The following is a 17,676-nucleotide window of genomic DNA, read 5'->3' on the forward strand; positions in this document are numbered from 1 at the left end:
AAGAATTACACCGCGGTGTAATAAAAAGTAAGGTTTGTTCCACAGAGGAAAAAAAAAACATTACACAGTTGATGAAACCATTTCTAAGAAACTTTTTTCCCTCAATTTCTATCTCTCTCACACACATACACGTTCTCCCATGGGACACAATTCTAGTGCAATAATTTCTTGGCGGAGATCCTTTTGTACAACTGGACAGCCCTGACTGTAAAACCAGCTGTTGCATTCAGGGTTCCTAATGTCAGTAGAAGTCAGGAGGATTCCAGATCAGCAAAATGGAATTCCTTTACACCGTTTGATCTGTGGAATTCATGGAAAAAATATATAATTGTGGCATATTCTGTTTTTAAATAGGTATAGAAAAGGACCACAATCCCCCTATAATCGGGGGGGATACAGTTCTAGTCCCTATTTTTAACCGTGTGCCAGCATTTGAACCAACTCAGACTTTGGGGAACAGCTGACGGCCACGTAAACCATCGAAATGCACTCTTTATGCAGCTAGTATAGAGAGGGCTTTCTGAAGACCACTGTACAGCTCAATGTACAGCTAACCCTAACCCTAACAGCTGTTTTAAATTATTTTCCTTTTTAAAGATATTTAAGCAAAGGAAGCCAAAAAGTCCTTACAGGGCACTATTGTATTCAAATGACTCTGAAATTCCATCATCTCCCACAAATGAAACTCGCTGCTGCGTTACGAAACTTTTTTTTTGCTGACTTTTGTTCTTGTGCCCTAGTCTGACTGCCAGATACAGTCAGTGTAGAACATAAGTGAAGATATATACAGGGAGGCTGCCTGCATGAGACTGTCAGCAATGGGACGTAAGCAGAGGCACATACCGGTACATGTTTGTGTGAATGTGTGAAACATTGCAGTAAGTATGAACATCAACATGTACTGACCGCTGTGCCTCTGGCATCTGCTCGTGTGCGCAACATAAAGCGTAACCTCGTTTTTCAGTCACTCAATGTCAGCAATGGTGACACAGTTTTTGTGTGGTCACACTGTCTGTTAGTTGATCTGGTGTGAGTTATGCTAATTAAAACTGTTTGTTCTTCAAAAGGAGGGAGAACAAATCAAGAATGTGTTCCACAGCCATCTTTTTGTCACATGATGCATTTGCACACACACACACACACACACACACACACACACACACACACACACACACACACACACACACACGCACACTTACTAAAGAGGCGCTTCAGTGCCAGACTCGCTGTCCATGCTTTTACAGTATTCAGCTCTACAATCCTCGCTGGAAGAGCCAGACACATTCTCCTGCATTGGAGCATTTGGCTCCAGCAGGAGAATGTGATCAACCCTCAAAAGTCCCATCACGCTTTTCCAGCTACACTGAGACTGACTAATGCTCAATAGAATCACTTAAATGAAGTTCCCATAAAGGCTTGAGGTCACTCTACTAATCCAGGTCTTCCTGATTTAACAGAAAATGACTAAGAACAAGCCAGGTTTTTCATGTCTCCGAATGTGCATGTGCAATGCCCTGCACTTGCAGCGATCAACTTCTAAATCATGATGCATAAGAGGCATGAATCTTCCTGACATTTGTGATGTGTTTTCTAAAAAAGCTTCAGTGGCACGTCATTAATCTGCCTTTCTGGGCTGCACAGCACCGATGTTCACCTGTTTATCTACATTGGACGTCCACCTGCAGGCATCATTTTATTTTACAGCCTCATTTAAAACCAATAGACACCCTCATTTTAACTCCAGATCAAATCCTTTTTGCAATTTTCATTTATTTATTAGTTAAACTAAGCACACCTGTCTCATTAAATTGCCGTTTTGTCCAGCGACACATGGCTGTTTATGTTATCTGTTGCTACAATCAGACCAAACTGTTACTTATAGTCAGCAAATTATGTTATTTAAATGCTTCTTTTTTACACATTTGCGGACGTTACCACAGGGTGGGTCCTGTACAAATGAATGGGCATGAGCATTGGTTTTTAGACCTCTAGTAAAGGTATAAAAGTCCCATTAATCTTTGGTAAAATCCTGCAGCATGCTTTTAATCAGCTAACAGAAGCTAACAGAAAATATATGCTCAATACAGGTGACTTTCCTTTCTCTAAATCTATACCAGTATGTCACAGGGTGTGAGAAAGATTTCATGCACTCCGGCTGCAGGCTTGAGAGGGCTCATGAGTCTCTTGCTGGCTTGTTTGTTTACGCTGATGCATACTTGTGTTTTTCCTTGTGTCTGCCAGCACAGTTGGTGGCAAATGGCTTCACGCTTGAAAGGATTCAGCGTGTCTGCCTCTCAAAACTGTCTGCCGTACTGTAGACCTTGATTGTGAAAAGGTATATACAGTTTCTTCAAGGCTGATGAGCTCATTTGGGACCGCAGAGCATTAAGGCGATCTTTAATTACCTCATTGTGTTTCGCTTGTTCCCATCTAATTGCAGTTCGGGTTAAATTGATGCTGACTGGCTGAGTTGTTTTGTCATTCAGCTAAGTGACTGAGCTTTTAAAATGTGCATAAATTTCCGTGTTTCTTTGCACCGCAGGGCTTTTATTGATAAAATCTTGTGTTATTTTCCTGAAGGCTGTCACATTAACATAACTAGTTGTGGTACGCTGGTGGTATGTTATTCGGTACGCTGAGATTAGAATTCAACTGTTGACTTAATCAACAGTTCTTCTCCACTGTGCATGATCTTGGACAGGCTCCTTTTCTGTCATGTGTGCACTTATCCGAGCAATGCTTTTCTATTCACAGGGACAGAAAGGTCACCGGGGGTTTTCCGGCTTTCCAGGTGAACCGGTGAGTATTTTGCAGCCATTCCATGTACTACATGTAGAGTTTATTGGTGTCATCACTTTTAAATCATGCATCAGTGTTCCTCACCTTCTGAGGCACTGAACGCATCGATATTTCGAGTGCCGCAGTGATAATGTCCTCTTTATGGTTTTTCTGACCTTTAAGAGTGTCAGTTAATGAGAACATGGTTTCTCCACTGCATGTTATTGGCCTGATGACTTCATGTTTACTCTTCAGATAGCATTCAAGTCAATACCTTGTGGTTCTTAAAACCCCAGCATGTATTTTCATTCTAGTCAAAAGAACAAGGAGTGTGTAAAAGCAGAGAAAACATTACCATAGACTTATCTGCATGTGAAAGGGGGTGTTGTAGGATTTGCAGAGATACAAGACATTAGACATGAGCTGTTCTGGAATCTTGGCGGGAATGGAGGAGAATATTTGGCTGGGAGACAAGTGGGCTAAATAGTTTGGACAGCCCCAGTTCATTCCCCCTCCCCTTCCTCCCTATCCTCCTCCTCCTCCTCCTCTTCGTGCTCCTCCTCCTCTCAGTTCTTCTTGAGCCAAAATCCTGTGTACTATCTTTGAGAGGAATGCGCTGTGTCACAACACAGATCCTTCCTGCATCCTCCTCTTGTACAGTATTATTTACAGGAATCAATGGGCCTTTTATTGCAGGCTCTGGCCTGTTATTTTGTTATTTTAATCAGTGTGATCGTTGTCAAGATAACTGACATCACATCTTTTTGGTGTCATATTGTGCAATATAAAGCTGTTTTGGGGGTTTTCTTATCACATTTTCCAATGATGCATTTATGTTACTAATTGTCTATACATCATTGTAGCTGATGGAATCATTTTTTCACTGTTATTTATGCAAAGACACATTCAGCAGCTGCATATTCTGTGTTTTTCAGTTTAGCAATTTCACTTAGATTCTTGTAGCTTTATTTCATTTTATTGACATTATGATTTCCTCCTTTTTCTCAGTTGTCAGTAAATGCTGTTGGGAATGTTTGATTTAAGTTCAATTAAAGAAAACTTATTTGCAAAATGTTGCCATTTAAATAAAGTTAGACTTCATGGCACGATTAATAATTTTTAGAAAAACGTTTGGATCATTTCTTTGATTCATTATGAAATAAATACAAGGCTTGGACTTGATGAAAAATGTGTGTAACAGACAACAGAGTTTGGAAGAAAGCACTGTCATATTTAAAAGATTTACTGCACGCATATTGTTTCATAAACTGTTCGTGTTAAAAAAGTTGAAAAAGTGTTTATTACATGATACTGCCTCCAGATGTTGATCAGCGGAAGGTTTGGTGAAGAGTAGCAACATCTGCAGTGGTGCCTCTTTACCCGCGCTGCTCGGACTCGACTAAACATTTACATTCTTGTTCCTACCAATACACTTGTTTATTACTCCATAAATAAAATGTGTGTGTTTTTTAGCTTTTCTTATCTGTCTTTGCTTGTTATTACTGTAGTCAATCTCTTTGCCCCCCCCCCCGATTTATTCCTCTTTTACTCTAATAAGTTCTCTCCTTCTCTAAAGGGTAAACGGGGTGATGATGGCAGCTCCGGGGCCAAAGGCTATCCTGGCAGGCAGGTGCAGTAAATCCAGTATTGCAGTGCTGGTTGAGCAGGGACACGGACACGGACACGGACACACACACAAACACACACACGCGCGCACACACCCACACATACTTAGAAAGAGAAGTGTGAGTAATGTAGAGGCTTCCCAGAGGATCTGAGTGTCCATCCATGCTGCATGTGTCATTTCTCCCTCTACTTATGGGAATGCTGTTCAACTCAAGTTGAAGGAGAGCAGCATTGGGTCTTATATGTAATTAATATAAAGTTTGTTTACTCAAATTCAAAAAAGTGATGGTCTCAGTGCCTTTCAGAGTGAACTCTGATCCCTACACGTTTACTGATGATGATGGATTAGCTTTTAGCTCCCCCTACCATCTGCCGGCTGTGACTGACTGTAAAGCCACGGAGACGCATGATGCTGTGGGGAGTTCTCCTTAGCTGAGGGGAAAATAATCTCTCCTGATGGATTTGCAGGCAGCATCTCTGTAAAATTAATGTGATTATTGCTTAAGCATTAACGCTGCAAATGCCAACCAGTGCCAACAGCTTCAAGAATGTGCAACTGTGCTGCAGGAATGTCTAATAAAGTCAAACACAGAAAAAACTTTTTTTTATTTGATAATGTTGCCATTATTTTTGACCCAGTGTTTTTTCCCACCTTTTGTATGTAGGGTTTACCTGGTCCTGTAGGAAAAATGGGACCCAAAGGCATCAGGGTAAGAAAGACATTTATCTTGTATTTCATTTGCATTCTCACAACTTCCATTAAAAAGCTGTAGAGGAGAAAACCTCAACTTCCCTCCTTATTGTCTTGCATTTGACCTTTTGCTGTGGAAGACAAGTTATGAAATGCCTGTGAAAACAATGACCTACTTAGTCCCACTTGACCAGACTTCTACACTCCATAATAATAATGACAGCTTGTGTTAATAAATTTAAAGCACCGATGCTGCCTGCAGTTCCAGTTAATAGTAGTCAGATACATAAATGGCTGCTGCACAACACATTCAGATGTTTGCCTCACATTAGGAGCCATATTCATTACAAGTTTGGTTGCTCTTTTTTTCACTGCGTCTCCCATTGAGCAGGTTTGACCTGACCTTCAGAGATCCCTGATGTGAGAGTATGTGCCCTTGGACTACATCGTGGAAGCCAGCACCATGCAGTCCATGGGCATATACACTTTCCTCAAGGCATGCCTCTTCAGAACCACTCCATTCCATTACTTCAGTTATTTAAAAGCATCTTAGCTTAATTGATTTTCAGTAAATGTGTTTGTAGTGTTGGTACTTCATCCATCAGCCTCATCGTGCATTTGTTGTTCTTTTCATGTGTCTTTGACCCGTCTGTTCTCACTAGGGTCACATTGGTTTTCCTGGGCTTTTTGGCTATCCAGGTCCTGATGGTGAGAGAGTGAGTATTTGTGGCTGTGGGAGCAAATGCATTATGGAATGATGAAATAGAAATGTATTTCTTTCCTGAAGCTCCGACAGCACACTACATCACAGCAGTAGTTTAAGCCCAAACTAGAACATATTCTCTTATGTTATATTAGATCATGCCAGAGGCAAAGACAGCTAATATCCCAAACGTCTATGCTGTCATGATATGATTAAGGGAAGGAGATGGATTTAAAATTGTTTAACCCACTCTGGGCTCAAGTTCCAATGAACCTTATACGCAGTGCATCCAAAAAATGGCACCTTTTGTTCTAGTAAGTAATGGTATTTCCAGATAATTTGGTCCAGTGCTTCACAGGTTAGCTGTGGGAAAGGATATATTTTTGTCTTTGCATGTTCCTTAGTTTGTAATCTTATACCAAGAAACAGTTGTAATAGTTGAACTGGATACTTCAAAATGTCACTTATCCTAACCACTGTTTTGCAATCATAGACAAAGCCCTGTACAGGAATTTGGAGGTATATCGGATTAAGATGTCGATATTTCGATTGCTAAATTAGTGATTATGGCCAGAGGAGAGTAATACCAATAGAATTCACTAGAGGGCAGATGTCATAATTGGTGTTACTCTCAATGACACTCTTATTTCCCTCAAAACTGTCACTTATTTTAGCACTAGAAAATTAGCTTAAATGTTAGCATGTTGGTAGCTCATCACCATACCTCACATTTAAGGACCATATTTTATACTCAGTTGGACTGTCTACTGCACTACTTCATTAAAGCAGTTTCAGCTGTATCTGCTGAGATATTACTGAAGCTTGTCCCATGTAGCCACTCTACAGCAGATTTAATAAATTACAGCAGTTTACTGGTAATTCTCACCAAGGTCTGTGTAGTAGGTCTGCTCACATGTAAATTTTTATCAGCAGGTGTCTTATTTTGAGCCATTTAACCATTTTAAGGCTTAATTGTGTATGTGTTATCCTTTTTAAAAGATTGAGAGGACAATAGTAATTACTTCCTGCCAAATATACCATCACTGGGGACAGAAAAGAATGCAGGTGTCATCAGAATGTTTTCTTTTACCTCCTTAATGCTATATTTCTTTTTCAGGGAATTCCAGGTGGTCATGGGAAGAAGGGCGAGATGGGTAGGCCGGTAAAGTTTTCTCTCAACATACTTCATAATTTTAATATTTTTAATGAAATTATATGACAGTGAAGGTGTTCAGTCCTGGTCTATTGGCTAAAGCAAAGGCACGAAGAGAAATATGTCTACCAGTAAAGCTGTGTTCACGGTCCTAACCCGTCTGTATTTTTAAAATCTGGCAGTATTGGCCTTTCTTAAGCAAACCCCCAGGACATGCCTTCTTCCTCCATAAATCCAGCATGATGAATGTGCTGTGATGAAGTCATAAAATGTGAGAATCAATGGCTGAGGTTGATTATGGAACTTTGTATATAAGACAGTGGGCTTGTTTATCATTGTACTGATGTGATAATGTCGATGTCAGTTGTGGGTTTGGCTATGAGAGCTTGGAGCTGCAGCTCAAGCAAGTCTTTTAGCCACTGGCGCCTCAGAGCACTGTAAATCTACCACCTCTGCAAGATTACATGGAAACTTCTGAAACTGCCCAGAACCATTTGTGTGAGTCTGAGGTTGTTTCCTGGGTCTATTTTGTGGTACCTGATATGTGCCAGGAGCAGAACATGCATCCTCACATAAGAGAAAAAACATTCATCTTTTTCTGTGGTAAAAAGGGAGACCAGTCGCTTTCTGCAATTTGATTTTTTCCCCTGCCCTGAGTCAGCACTAAAGCAAGTCTGGAAAAACATACAAGAGCAGGAGGTGTCATCTTGGATCTCACGGTGATGGCTGTGATTCATACGCTTGTAACAGGCTGGACCACAAAAATGCAAATTCTGACAGTATGTGCTGATTAAACAGGTCAGCTGTACTCTTTGTTTTCCCTACAGATGGAAAGTTGCAGTTTGTTTACACTGTGTACACAGTAACAGCAAATTAACTAACAAAGAGTTTCCAGTGACTTATTGCAATTACAGTTTTTCACTGTCCAGTGTCAGAAAACGAGTCCCCCCCTTTGCCGCCCTGTTGATGGTTCCTCTATAGGTAAATGCTGAGCTGTGATGTCAGCGTCATGTTGACCTTGGCAAACTGACAAACATGCATCTGGCGTGTGGCTTTGTGTCCGTCTCACCCCTATAATAACAAAAGTACGAGCACCAAGCACAAAAAAAGCCCTACTCAGCAGTTCCTGGAGCGCGCCGCTTTACTCAGCCATTTAGGCTCGTCCTGGGGGGTTGCTGTTCATGGTTTGCTGAGAGTTCTCAGCCACTTTGTTGCTGGGAAACACTTGACCATGGAATTTCTTGCTGGTCTCCCAGGCATAAAATGCTGGGAGAGCATTTGATCAGATTTGTTGTCTTCACCAAAGAGGTTAATGGTGGGGGGGTGGACGGTAATGTCACATTTTGCCAATTAACATTAAAAATAGGCCATTTTAAACAAACCTACTTTCCCTCCGCTCACACGGTTTCACTGTGTGCTCAGGGGTTTCCGGGTGACTTTGGAGAGATGGGACCCCCCGGCCCTGATGGAAACCCAGTAAGTGAAATGATGTAGAATAATAGATATTTGTTCCAGTGGTGCAGTAAATTTAGACCCCGACTCATTACAGCAAATCGAGATTTGGCCATTTCAGCCTCAGGGCAGAATATTCATCATAAAAACACAAATAGACATTTAGACTGTTCTGACTTTAAGCTTGTTTGTTGCTTTACTGCAAAAATACTCCAGTTCGTGCTCAGAACTAACTTTGGTGATCCAGAATCATCTTCTGTAGCCACCAACCATACTGATATGACTACAACATCGGCATGTTCACTTACTGTCCCTCAAATGGGATCAGTATAAGATAAGAATGGCTGACCTCTGAGAACCGCCTCCAGGCCTCATTTCCTATGCTGCCAGAGCCAAGATGGGACATTCCATTTGGATAAATTTGTCTGCCTTCATTCATGGAGAAACAGAGGAAGGGACAGGAAGTCCACACTGAGCTCTGTGCTATCCGATTTTACATTGGACGTGTATCTCGGTGACAATGTAGGCTCAGCAGGAGGCTGCAAAATAAACATCTATGTGTGTTGACTTCCAAGTATCCACCATAACTGATCACTGAGGCCAAACACTTGTAATCAAAATAGCAAACTGCTGTGTTTTGATGTGCATCTTCCTTTAGCACTTGTCAGAATGGGCAGTGTCTTTTCTTGAGTGGATTTTCTCTCTCCTCTTAGGGTGAACTTGGAGCTCCCGGCCCATTTGGAGTACCTGGAGTGATTGTGAGTGCTCCATCTCACACATCGCACGTTAAACTGCTTGTACAAACGTCTGTTTTTTTTAAATTGAATAAGAGTGCCATTTTTGGTTGAGGCATTTAATTGCTGTGCCCACAATGTAGTTTGTTGGAATATGTTTCTGGAAATGATGTAATCCTTTTGTATATGCTGTTTTTGCAGGGAGACATGGGCCCTGTTAGCCACATGGGCTTACCAGGATTACCAGGAATCAAGGTGATTAACTAAAATGTATCTTTTTAGGTCTTCAGTTTAGCTACAAGCTTGAATGCAATCGTTCCAGATGCAGGAGGATATTAATTCCATGAAAATATGGACGTGCCAAAACTTCAATAATCGGTTTTTATTTTATTATATTGTAGGGCGTAGCTGGAAACCCAGGGGAGCCAGGACTGACAGGTGATAAGGTGATCTGCATATACCTTTTCTCAGGATGCTACATTTCTACTTCAGAGCGTGCTCGATGTAACAAATCAGAAAATTGCATCTCTGAATAAAATGGTGGAGAACACAGCTACGTTAAATGACTTGTGCTACCTGGCTGCTCCACACTGCATGTTGTTGAACCTTTTTTTTCATGTTTTTATAGGGTGATGTTGGTTTAACAGGAGAGCCGGGAGAGCTTGGATTTCAGGGGGACAAGGTAAACTGGTGGGACTCCAGGACATTCATGAATAATTCAGTTGGGTGGTTTGATGTACTGTTTGTTTTGTGTGTCTTCAAATAAGAACCCAAAGTATTAAGACCTTAAAATGGCTTCTGTATCTCACTAGCACGCTCGTACAGGTGATCGCTTGGAGATGTTATTTCTTTACATCCTGTAAAGATGACTTGAATTGTTTGATGTTGCAGGGTGCTGTTGGCTCACCTGGGTTGCCAGGACCTCGTGGAAATTCTGGACCAGAGGTAAGTTCTCCACAGCAATCAGTATTACTAAGTGCCTCGTTTGAGGAGGTCTTTTGTGATTGAATTAGATAATTCTGGTGACCTGCTATGTTGAGTTCCTTTTTTCTGTTTATCAGGGCAAACCTGGTGAAAAAGGTCCTGTTGGTTTGCCCGGTCCTCCTGGCCCAGAGGTAGGGACTAATTTATTCATTGTTTATGTTTTATATCTTCTAACGTTTCTAAAATTACATTCTTGTATAAGTATGAAATTATGTTGTAATCAGTGATAAATCTTTATTCTCTAACTTTCTTTGAAGGGTTTTCCAGGCAACATGGGCCCTCCTGGAAAAAATGGCCCAGAAGGACCCAAGGTTAGTAGAGGTATATCTAGGTTAGTATACTGGAATTAAGTCTGAATATAAGCTCAATTACTTTGTGCTTTATCCACAGGGAAAAGAAGGAACAAGAGGCTTTCCAGGTCTAAGAGGGATGTCTGGAGTTCAAGTGAGCTTTTAAATAATTATTTTTTAAATTGCTTTTCAGGAAGATCATGTGTCATTTCTTGACAGTCCTGAATTGCCATAACTTTTCTGTGAAGCAAACAAGAATTTTGATCCCTACATCTGGTACGCGACCTAAACATCCCTAAATCTGGTTTAATCTGCCATTATAGACCACTGAATAGCAGCATTCTCCTCACCTTTGCTGGACAACCAGATGGCAGCAGAAAATATTTGTTTTCCTGAAACACACTCTAAACTGTGCATTTTAAACACGTAGCAGCGTAGTTAAAGTTGAATTTGGAAACTGTAGCTCATCTGTGCATACATATAAGTTTGCCACACATTTTTCAGCAGCTGACAGAAAAGCATTGGTTTGATGTGTTGATGTGTGATATTTTATATAAACCTAAAAGATTAAACATTCAGTCATGTAATTTTGATTTCATTCCTCTCAGGGTGACGAGGGTCCTACCGGCCCACCCGGACCTGCTGGCCTTGAGGTGAGTGCATGCTGATTGGAATCTAGTTTAAAAAATAAAGAAAAAACAATAAGAAATAACATTAATTAAGACTACACAGACAAGATATCAAGATAAACCACTTATATTGTTGTTGGGAACTTTTAATTTATGAATAATTGCCATTTATGACCAGTATAGTTGGCTGATTAATTTCCCAGTTTGTTTTAAAGAAGCAAAACCTAGCATTCTGTTCACATGCTTGACATTTTTACCACTCCTGCTACTAATAATAGTAATAATTTAAATTTATTTATATTGCACTTCTCACAGAAAGGATTCACAAAGTGTTTCATACTTTCAGAACAAAAAGAGCTGCCCTCAATTTCAAATTTAAATGTACTGTTCCATTACTTCAGGATGATGGTGCTGAGAATAAGAAAACGTTATTTTACATACAGTGATGCATTATATCAGTATGTCATGCTCAAATGTGCACACAAAGTAACTGAGATCCCTCAATGCTCACATACCTTCACTTTTTATAGAACTCTCAATCTTCTGCATCCCAACATACACGCAGAGCATTAGGCAGTCCTGCAGGATAGACTTCAAACGAGACGAATAGGGTGGCTTTGAACTGCTTTTCAGTATTTATAGAAGTTGACAATAACTGTTCTGTTGTTTGTTTGGAGTCATTCCAAGGTAAACAATAGAACAGACTTTTGCAGCGAAGATTCAGAGTCTTTCGACCATCTCCCAGAAGTGTAACTCACAAGTGACAACAAACACAAATGACCCCGCTGACTTTTGTGGGTATTGTGAAACCTTTGATGCGGCAGGCGGCTCTTTGTTTCATAGATCATTAAGTTTCTTAAATCGGCGTTGTGTGTTTTTGGCATTAGTTGCTGTTTTTTTTTTATTTCTTCCTCGTGGGGGACAGCAGACTCACAGACTGACTTTTGGCGGCGATACACCATTTGTTTCTGCGGTATCCTAACACACATCTTTGTGTCATCTATTCTTTTTTGTTCAGGGCAGGCCTGGGAGGCAGGGATTCCCTGGACTGACGGGCCTGGACGGACTCAAGGTCAGCCCAAATTAGCAAGCCTGGACAACTGGAACAGTGTTATCCTTAAGTGAACACTTTCCCCGCACCTTTTTTTTATGATAATGTCTCTTCTCTGTGTGTAAATTAGATGCTAATTCTCCTTCACCATAGGGAAACAGGCCTTAACTGATTTTGGTTAAAAACTAAGTGCATGAATAAGCTTGTGATATGTTAATTTTCTGCTTTGCTGTAGGGCGAGCCCGGGATAAGTGGTGAGGTCGGGAAGCTTGGTGAGAGGGTAAAGACTTTTTTCTTCTTCTGTTCCGTGTCTGTTATCCATAATTGTGCAACCAACAACAAAAGGCGACATTTTCTTTTCTTCTTTTTGTCCTCAGGGATTACCTGGTTTTGTTGGACCTGCTGGACCGATGGGCATCACTGGAGAAAAGGTTAGAATGTTTTCAATTTGTCATATTTTGCAAGAATCAGAATTAGCTGCTGTTCTGTTAAGCCTTTTTGATTATTTAAACTGTTCGTCTTAGAGAAGAGATGCTGCACAAAGTACAATTTGATTTGTAATTTAGATTTGTTATTGCAGTCATTTATCAAAGCTGGTGCTGTTGTCTTAAATAAGCAAATGTGTAATTTTGTCAGCCTAATTACTCTGTAAATTATTTATCCCAGCACGCTTTGCTTGAGAATATGAGCAGCTTTTTTTTTTTATCTTCTGGAGATGTGAAGAAGTGATGGAAATCTTATTAAAACTGTGCTGTTTTATGTGAAAATATATTACCAGAAAAAAAACAGATTAAAAGGATGTACAAAACTGCCTGAAGCGCAACAAAAAATGCAAAAAAAAACCCCAAAACTTTTTAGAATCGTTTTCAGTTGTGACTATTTCTCCAGGGGGATCGGGGGAAAACTGGCGCTCCTGGGCTGCCTGGAGAAAAAGGGCCGATGGTAAGGAGTAAGTCTGGACCCTGTCTCTTGTACCAGGAAGTGTTTGTTTAATACAGTGTTATGAGATTCACATTATTTGTGCCTCTGATAGCAAATTATTTCATAGAATTTTAAGATGAGATTTAGAGCATGTCGTCTCCACCAGGGTCATCTTGGGCTGCCTGGTGAGACTGGGGTACCTGGACATCAAGGCATTCCAGTACGTATAATATCACTGGATCAATTTGAATCAAGAATACACTGTATTTTCTGAGTCATTTTATCTCCTATTTGGAGAAGAAATGGGATTGGAATGCTGCCCACTAGTAATTGCATCATGGTCTTAGATTAAAAAACAAACAAAAAAAAACATAAAAAGCAAATATTTGCTGGAATGCAAATGTTGCACAAGCACATCTAACAGACACAATCTAACAATATAGCAGCACACCCTCATCAAGCACTCATCAATGAAATAAACTAAAGAAATGTTTTCACACCTTCAGGGGCCTCCTGGTCTGTGCGGATCCATTGGAATCAGGGGACCCAAAGGCTTTAGGGTGAGTGAATCTCTTCATGGAAGAAGAGATTACCACACATTTTCCTTGTGTCCATAAGCCTTACAGACGTGTGAACATGTGTGTTTTAACATATTCCCACGTCTGGTCATTTTCATAGCACAGAAGACAGATGGAAGTTCGAGTGACTTCATTCTGTTATAGTTTACTTTTTAAATTTTAAACAGAAAAAGGACATTTTTGCTAGAATGAGAAGAGGAAACACAGGTACTGCTTGAACCCTGCTTGGTAAAAACCCTGTTTTTACTAAATTTAGAAAATAGCCCTTGGTTGTTACTCAGCAGGATGACTGGACTGGAATGACTACCGGTAATTGAACTCACATGAAACAGTGTTATAATTAAAGCCTTTTTTCCACCATGAATTGGTGTTGCACAGCCCACTTGGCTTCACAGCAGTCATAAAAGAAATATTTAATTGAACTGTTGACATCTTAAAAATCAAATCAAGGTTTGGATTATCGAATTAAGGCCAGTGTGATTAAACACCAGTTAAACTATTAAAAGCAATTCCCAGTCAACCAATGTGGCAACCCAAAATGATACTGAACATTTCTAAAAAATGATTTTTCAAGGGAGAGATGGAGTAAACATGGTTAACATGTAAGTCCAAGCTAATTGTTCAGCCAGGCGTGGGAATGTGGAATGCTTTGATTTTGGAGGAAATAAGGGCAAACCCAGCCTGGCACCCATCCATTTTGAGTGTGACACCCAAACAGCAAAAGGTTTTCTTTTGTCTCTGCACATCTGCTTTAACCTGAAGGCAAATGGATTCGGTTTTGGAGGTCCATTGTCTGCATTACTAGAGCCTCATGTCCTCTGTCAGTAAATGTGGTTGCTCAGGAGTGACTTGCTGTCTTTTTTACAAAGTTGAGTGCAAAATCGGTGCACTTGAGTTTGACGCTGTATTGAAGAGAACTAACACCTCATATTTCGTAATGCAGTCTCAAGAATCAATTGACTAAATGTTTTAATGTCCTTTTTTAACTTAAGAAGGAACTGACCACATTCTTGAAAGCCAAAAATAACTGCAAAACACAAGTATTATTGTAATCTTTGGAGTTCAGTTCAAAGACCACATGTTTCCTTTCACTGTTTGATATTTTGTTCTGTATTACCTTTAAATAGAGTCACAATTTTTTCTTAAAAATAGGGAAAAAAATGGGCTTCTGTGTTAAATAAATAGCCGAGAGTCGGCCACAGCATTTTTAAACCATTTTCTACCTCGTTGTGTAGTTGGGACCAGTTTTATCTTTGATTGCCAGCTATGGGCAGATTTGACATTCAGTATCCTTTGTGCTTCTACGGTTTGGAGGCTGAACCACAGAGAGAAATAAAAACCAAAAAGACCTGCCTCCTATAGGCTACACTTAATAGTAAAGACTACAATGAAGATTAAGTGCCCTAATACATGGACTCAGATAACACAGGCTGCAGGTCTGTTAATGGTCATTTCCTTCAGAGTAATTCATCAGTGTTAACTCTTTGTGTAGGGGCCAGCAGGTCCGGATGGCCCCGTGGGGGACAAAGGGTCGTCTGGCGTCAAGGTAAGGACACAGGTAGAGACTTCAGAATGGATATTTTATCAGGTATTTACATTCTGCCGCAAGGAGAAGAAGAAACTGTTACCGTGATAACGACGAGATAAGATATTTTTCTGTCAGTGGTATACTTGGCTCGTTCTTACCAGACTTATCAACGTGTGTGAGATTATTGTCTAAATAAAAATATACATAGATAAAAATACAGGGAAAAAAAGTATGCAAAGATAAGCTGGTGTTGCTTTGGAGTCAGGAACATTTTCAAACTTTGTGGGTTTATTAAAGCTGAATTAATGCAGCCGGATATTTATTTTTTACAGGGGCCCGAGGGTCCACCGGGAAAACTCGGTCTCCTTGGTGCTATGGTAAGAAAAAATAGGTTATGAAATATACGTATTTAGAGTCGTCTAGTCATCTCTGGGATATTCTGTAAACAGAAGTATAATGAAGGACATAAGAATAAGTCCACAAAATGATTCTTGCAAATGCAGCTACTTACAAAAAGCATTAAATTGACAGTCACTGCCAGTTTAACATAATTGCCACTGTTGCTTGCTGGGGGTCAGGGCCTGGGTTTCTGTTAAGTGCCTAGAGACAATTTTGATTGGAACAAATGCTATATTAATAAAGATTAATTGAGTTGATTGGAATATGGAACAGTCTCATTTTTATGTGTTGCGCTTGTGAAATATTACAATGTTATTATTGATGAGTAACCTGACCTAATATCTCGGTTTTTAACGTATATAACAACATAAAACGCACTAAAAAATTGGCTGAATTCAGCTGTTCTAGTCTTAGTTTAGCTTGGGGTTAAAAAAACTGAATTCTTTTATGTTTTCTCAATCTCCTGCAGGGAAAGCTTGGAGAGCTGGGGGAACCTGGGCCACAAGGATTTCCAGTAAGTGATTAGGGCTAACAGCTTAGATCAGTCTTAATTATTAGAGCTGCAATAGTTCAGGATGGGAGTGACGAGAGTGTCATGTAAATGTTTAAATACTGTAATGTTATATATTTATTTTAAAAAGGTCTTTTTTTTTTAGGGAGTTCCAGGACCTTCTGGACCACGAGGAGCCAAAGGAGTTGCGGGAGAGCCAGTAAGTTTTACTTGTTACTCACCTGCACAGTTTTTTTTATAGTTGAGTCAAGGTATACAATGCAAATATACAGAAGTGAGTAAACTCCCAAATGTATCATCTGCATGTGCTGGTTAACTTTTTATTGACTGATCTAAACATGCAGTATTTTATACAATCCTGTGAATCATTAAAATTATAGTCTACAAAGGTTTAAATTTCTGGCAAAATAAGTCGGGTTGCTTTTTTGGTTCAGTATTCCAAATGAACTCCATGTGGCCTTTTCTCTTTGAGGAAAATCTGGATTTCCATTTTGACATTCTTTTCACATTCCATCGCCAAAATCCATATTTTTTTCAAAAAGACCTAATCCCATTTCTCTCTTTCTGCCCATTTCTCACAGACACGAGTAAAAAGTAGTAAGTCTGAGACAAATTGATTTATACCATGCTCTTCCTGAGGAGGCAGTCATTGGTAATCTGCCTGCATCTCGCTAAAAACAGGCCTGTGTCCATCACTTGCAAAAGTGTTGGCTCAGTGTTTTGAAGGCCCTTAGGACTTCAGATTAACTTTTTGACACAAATCCACACTTTGAAACTTCTTTCTCCTTTACTGTTACTTCCTAAAGTATTTGTCAAAGGCTGGTGAGAACTTTTAACCTTTTTATGGACTTCTGCGCCTCTCCACAGGGACCGGCAGGCCCAGCGGGGACAATCGGACCACTGGGGGAGATGGGACTGAGTGTGAGTTTGATGCATGGCTGGTGTAAGAACTTCAACTGACTTTAATGTTAGAAATGAATAATAAAGGCTGTGAATGTTTTTGATAGGGACTCCCAGGAAAAGCTGGAGAAAGAGGACTGCCTGGTGAACCTGGAATGAGGGTAAGGATGACATTAGACTCTTACTATAGCATAAAGTCTGCTCTGTCAATGTTTGGCCTGTTTTGAATGCATCTCCCCATGTGTCTCAGTGGCCAGTGACCCCATCACTGGTCAGTCTAGGCGAGGTCAAGGGTAGGCTATGGCCCCCATGCATCCGAAATACGTCTAGAGATATGGTCACAGCTCACAGCACAATTTGAATATCCAAATATCGGAACTTAAATTCCAAACTCTTGTCAACTCATAATGTTACGACAATAATGTTTACAGAGAGTAATGAAAAGCTCGGAAAGGTAGCATAAAATAATAAAGATGAATTCACACACTAAATTCAATGTTCATTCAAAGTGGAGGGTGTGGAGATGCCGTTTAAAACAACCTGGGGGCTCTTCTATCACTGGTACCTTCACTGTCACGTGTCCTCTCCTGGCAGGGTACCCTGGGTCTGCCTGGCAATGTGGGTGAGACTGGTCTGATTGGCCAGAGAGTGAGTGTCCCAAATATCGTAAACATACAAATAATGACATTGTTTTAGAAATTTTTGGACTGCAGCAGTCATGTGTTTGGCTCATGCATGTTTTTTTGCG

The 17,676-nt window shown here is 40.2% G+C and overlaps 1 protein-coding gene across 2 annotated transcripts in view; it reads left to right on the forward strand.

The window, feature by feature from the left end:
• col27a1b (collagen, type XXVII, alpha 1b) overlaps window positions 1-17,676 on the forward strand; it is a 42,672-nt gene that overhangs the window by 14,959 nt on the left and 10,037 nt on the right. The window contains exons 8-35 of one of the 2 annotated variants that reach the window (XM_029829742.1): window positions 2,755-2,799; window positions 4,355-4,408; window positions 5,070-5,114; window positions 5,758-5,811; window positions 6,916-6,960; window positions 8,374-8,427; window positions 9,117-9,161; window positions 9,339-9,392; window positions 9,539-9,583; window positions 9,766-9,858; window positions 10,029-10,082; window positions 10,199-10,252; window positions 10,379-10,432; window positions 10,512-10,565; window positions 11,020-11,064; window positions 12,059-12,112; window positions 12,327-12,371; window positions 12,469-12,522; window positions 12,980-13,033; window positions 13,179-13,232; window positions 13,519-13,572; window positions 15,083-15,136; window positions 15,451-15,495; window positions 15,987-16,031; window positions 16,174-16,227; window positions 16,896-16,949; window positions 17,036-17,089; window positions 17,523-17,576. In XM_029829742.1, the coding sequence (XP_029685602.1) occupies window positions 2,755-2,799; window positions 4,355-4,408; window positions 5,070-5,114; window positions 5,758-5,811; window positions 6,916-6,960; window positions 8,374-8,427; window positions 9,117-9,161; window positions 9,339-9,392; window positions 9,539-9,583; window positions 9,766-9,858; window positions 10,029-10,082; window positions 10,199-10,252; window positions 10,379-10,432; window positions 10,512-10,565; window positions 11,020-11,064; window positions 12,059-12,112; window positions 12,327-12,371; window positions 12,469-12,522; window positions 12,980-13,033; window positions 13,179-13,232; window positions 13,519-13,572; window positions 15,083-15,136; window positions 15,451-15,495; window positions 15,987-16,031; window positions 16,174-16,227; window positions 16,896-16,949; window positions 17,036-17,089; window positions 17,523-17,576 (1,470 nt within the window). The remainder of the gene's footprint in view (window positions 1-2,754; window positions 2,800-4,354; window positions 4,409-5,069; window positions 5,115-5,757; window positions 5,812-6,915; window positions 6,961-8,373; window positions 8,428-9,116; window positions 9,162-9,338; window positions 9,393-9,538; window positions 9,584-9,765; window positions 9,859-10,028; window positions 10,083-10,198; window positions 10,253-10,378; window positions 10,433-10,511; window positions 10,566-11,019; window positions 11,065-12,058; window positions 12,113-12,326; window positions 12,372-12,468; window positions 12,523-12,979; window positions 13,034-13,178; window positions 13,233-13,518; window positions 13,573-15,082; window positions 15,137-15,450; window positions 15,496-15,986; window positions 16,032-16,173; window positions 16,228-16,895; window positions 16,950-17,035; window positions 17,090-17,522; window positions 17,577-17,676) is intronic. The other variant, XM_029829743.1, reaches the window with a different exon arrangement.

The sequence above is a fragment of the Takifugu rubripes genome, chromosome 21 (genome assembly GCF_901000725.2).
Source record: "Takifugu rubripes chromosome 21, fTakRub1.2, whole genome shotgun sequence".
In the NCBI taxonomy this organism is placed as follows: domain Eukaryota; kingdom Metazoa; phylum Chordata; class Actinopteri; order Tetraodontiformes; family Tetraodontidae; genus Takifugu; species Takifugu rubripes.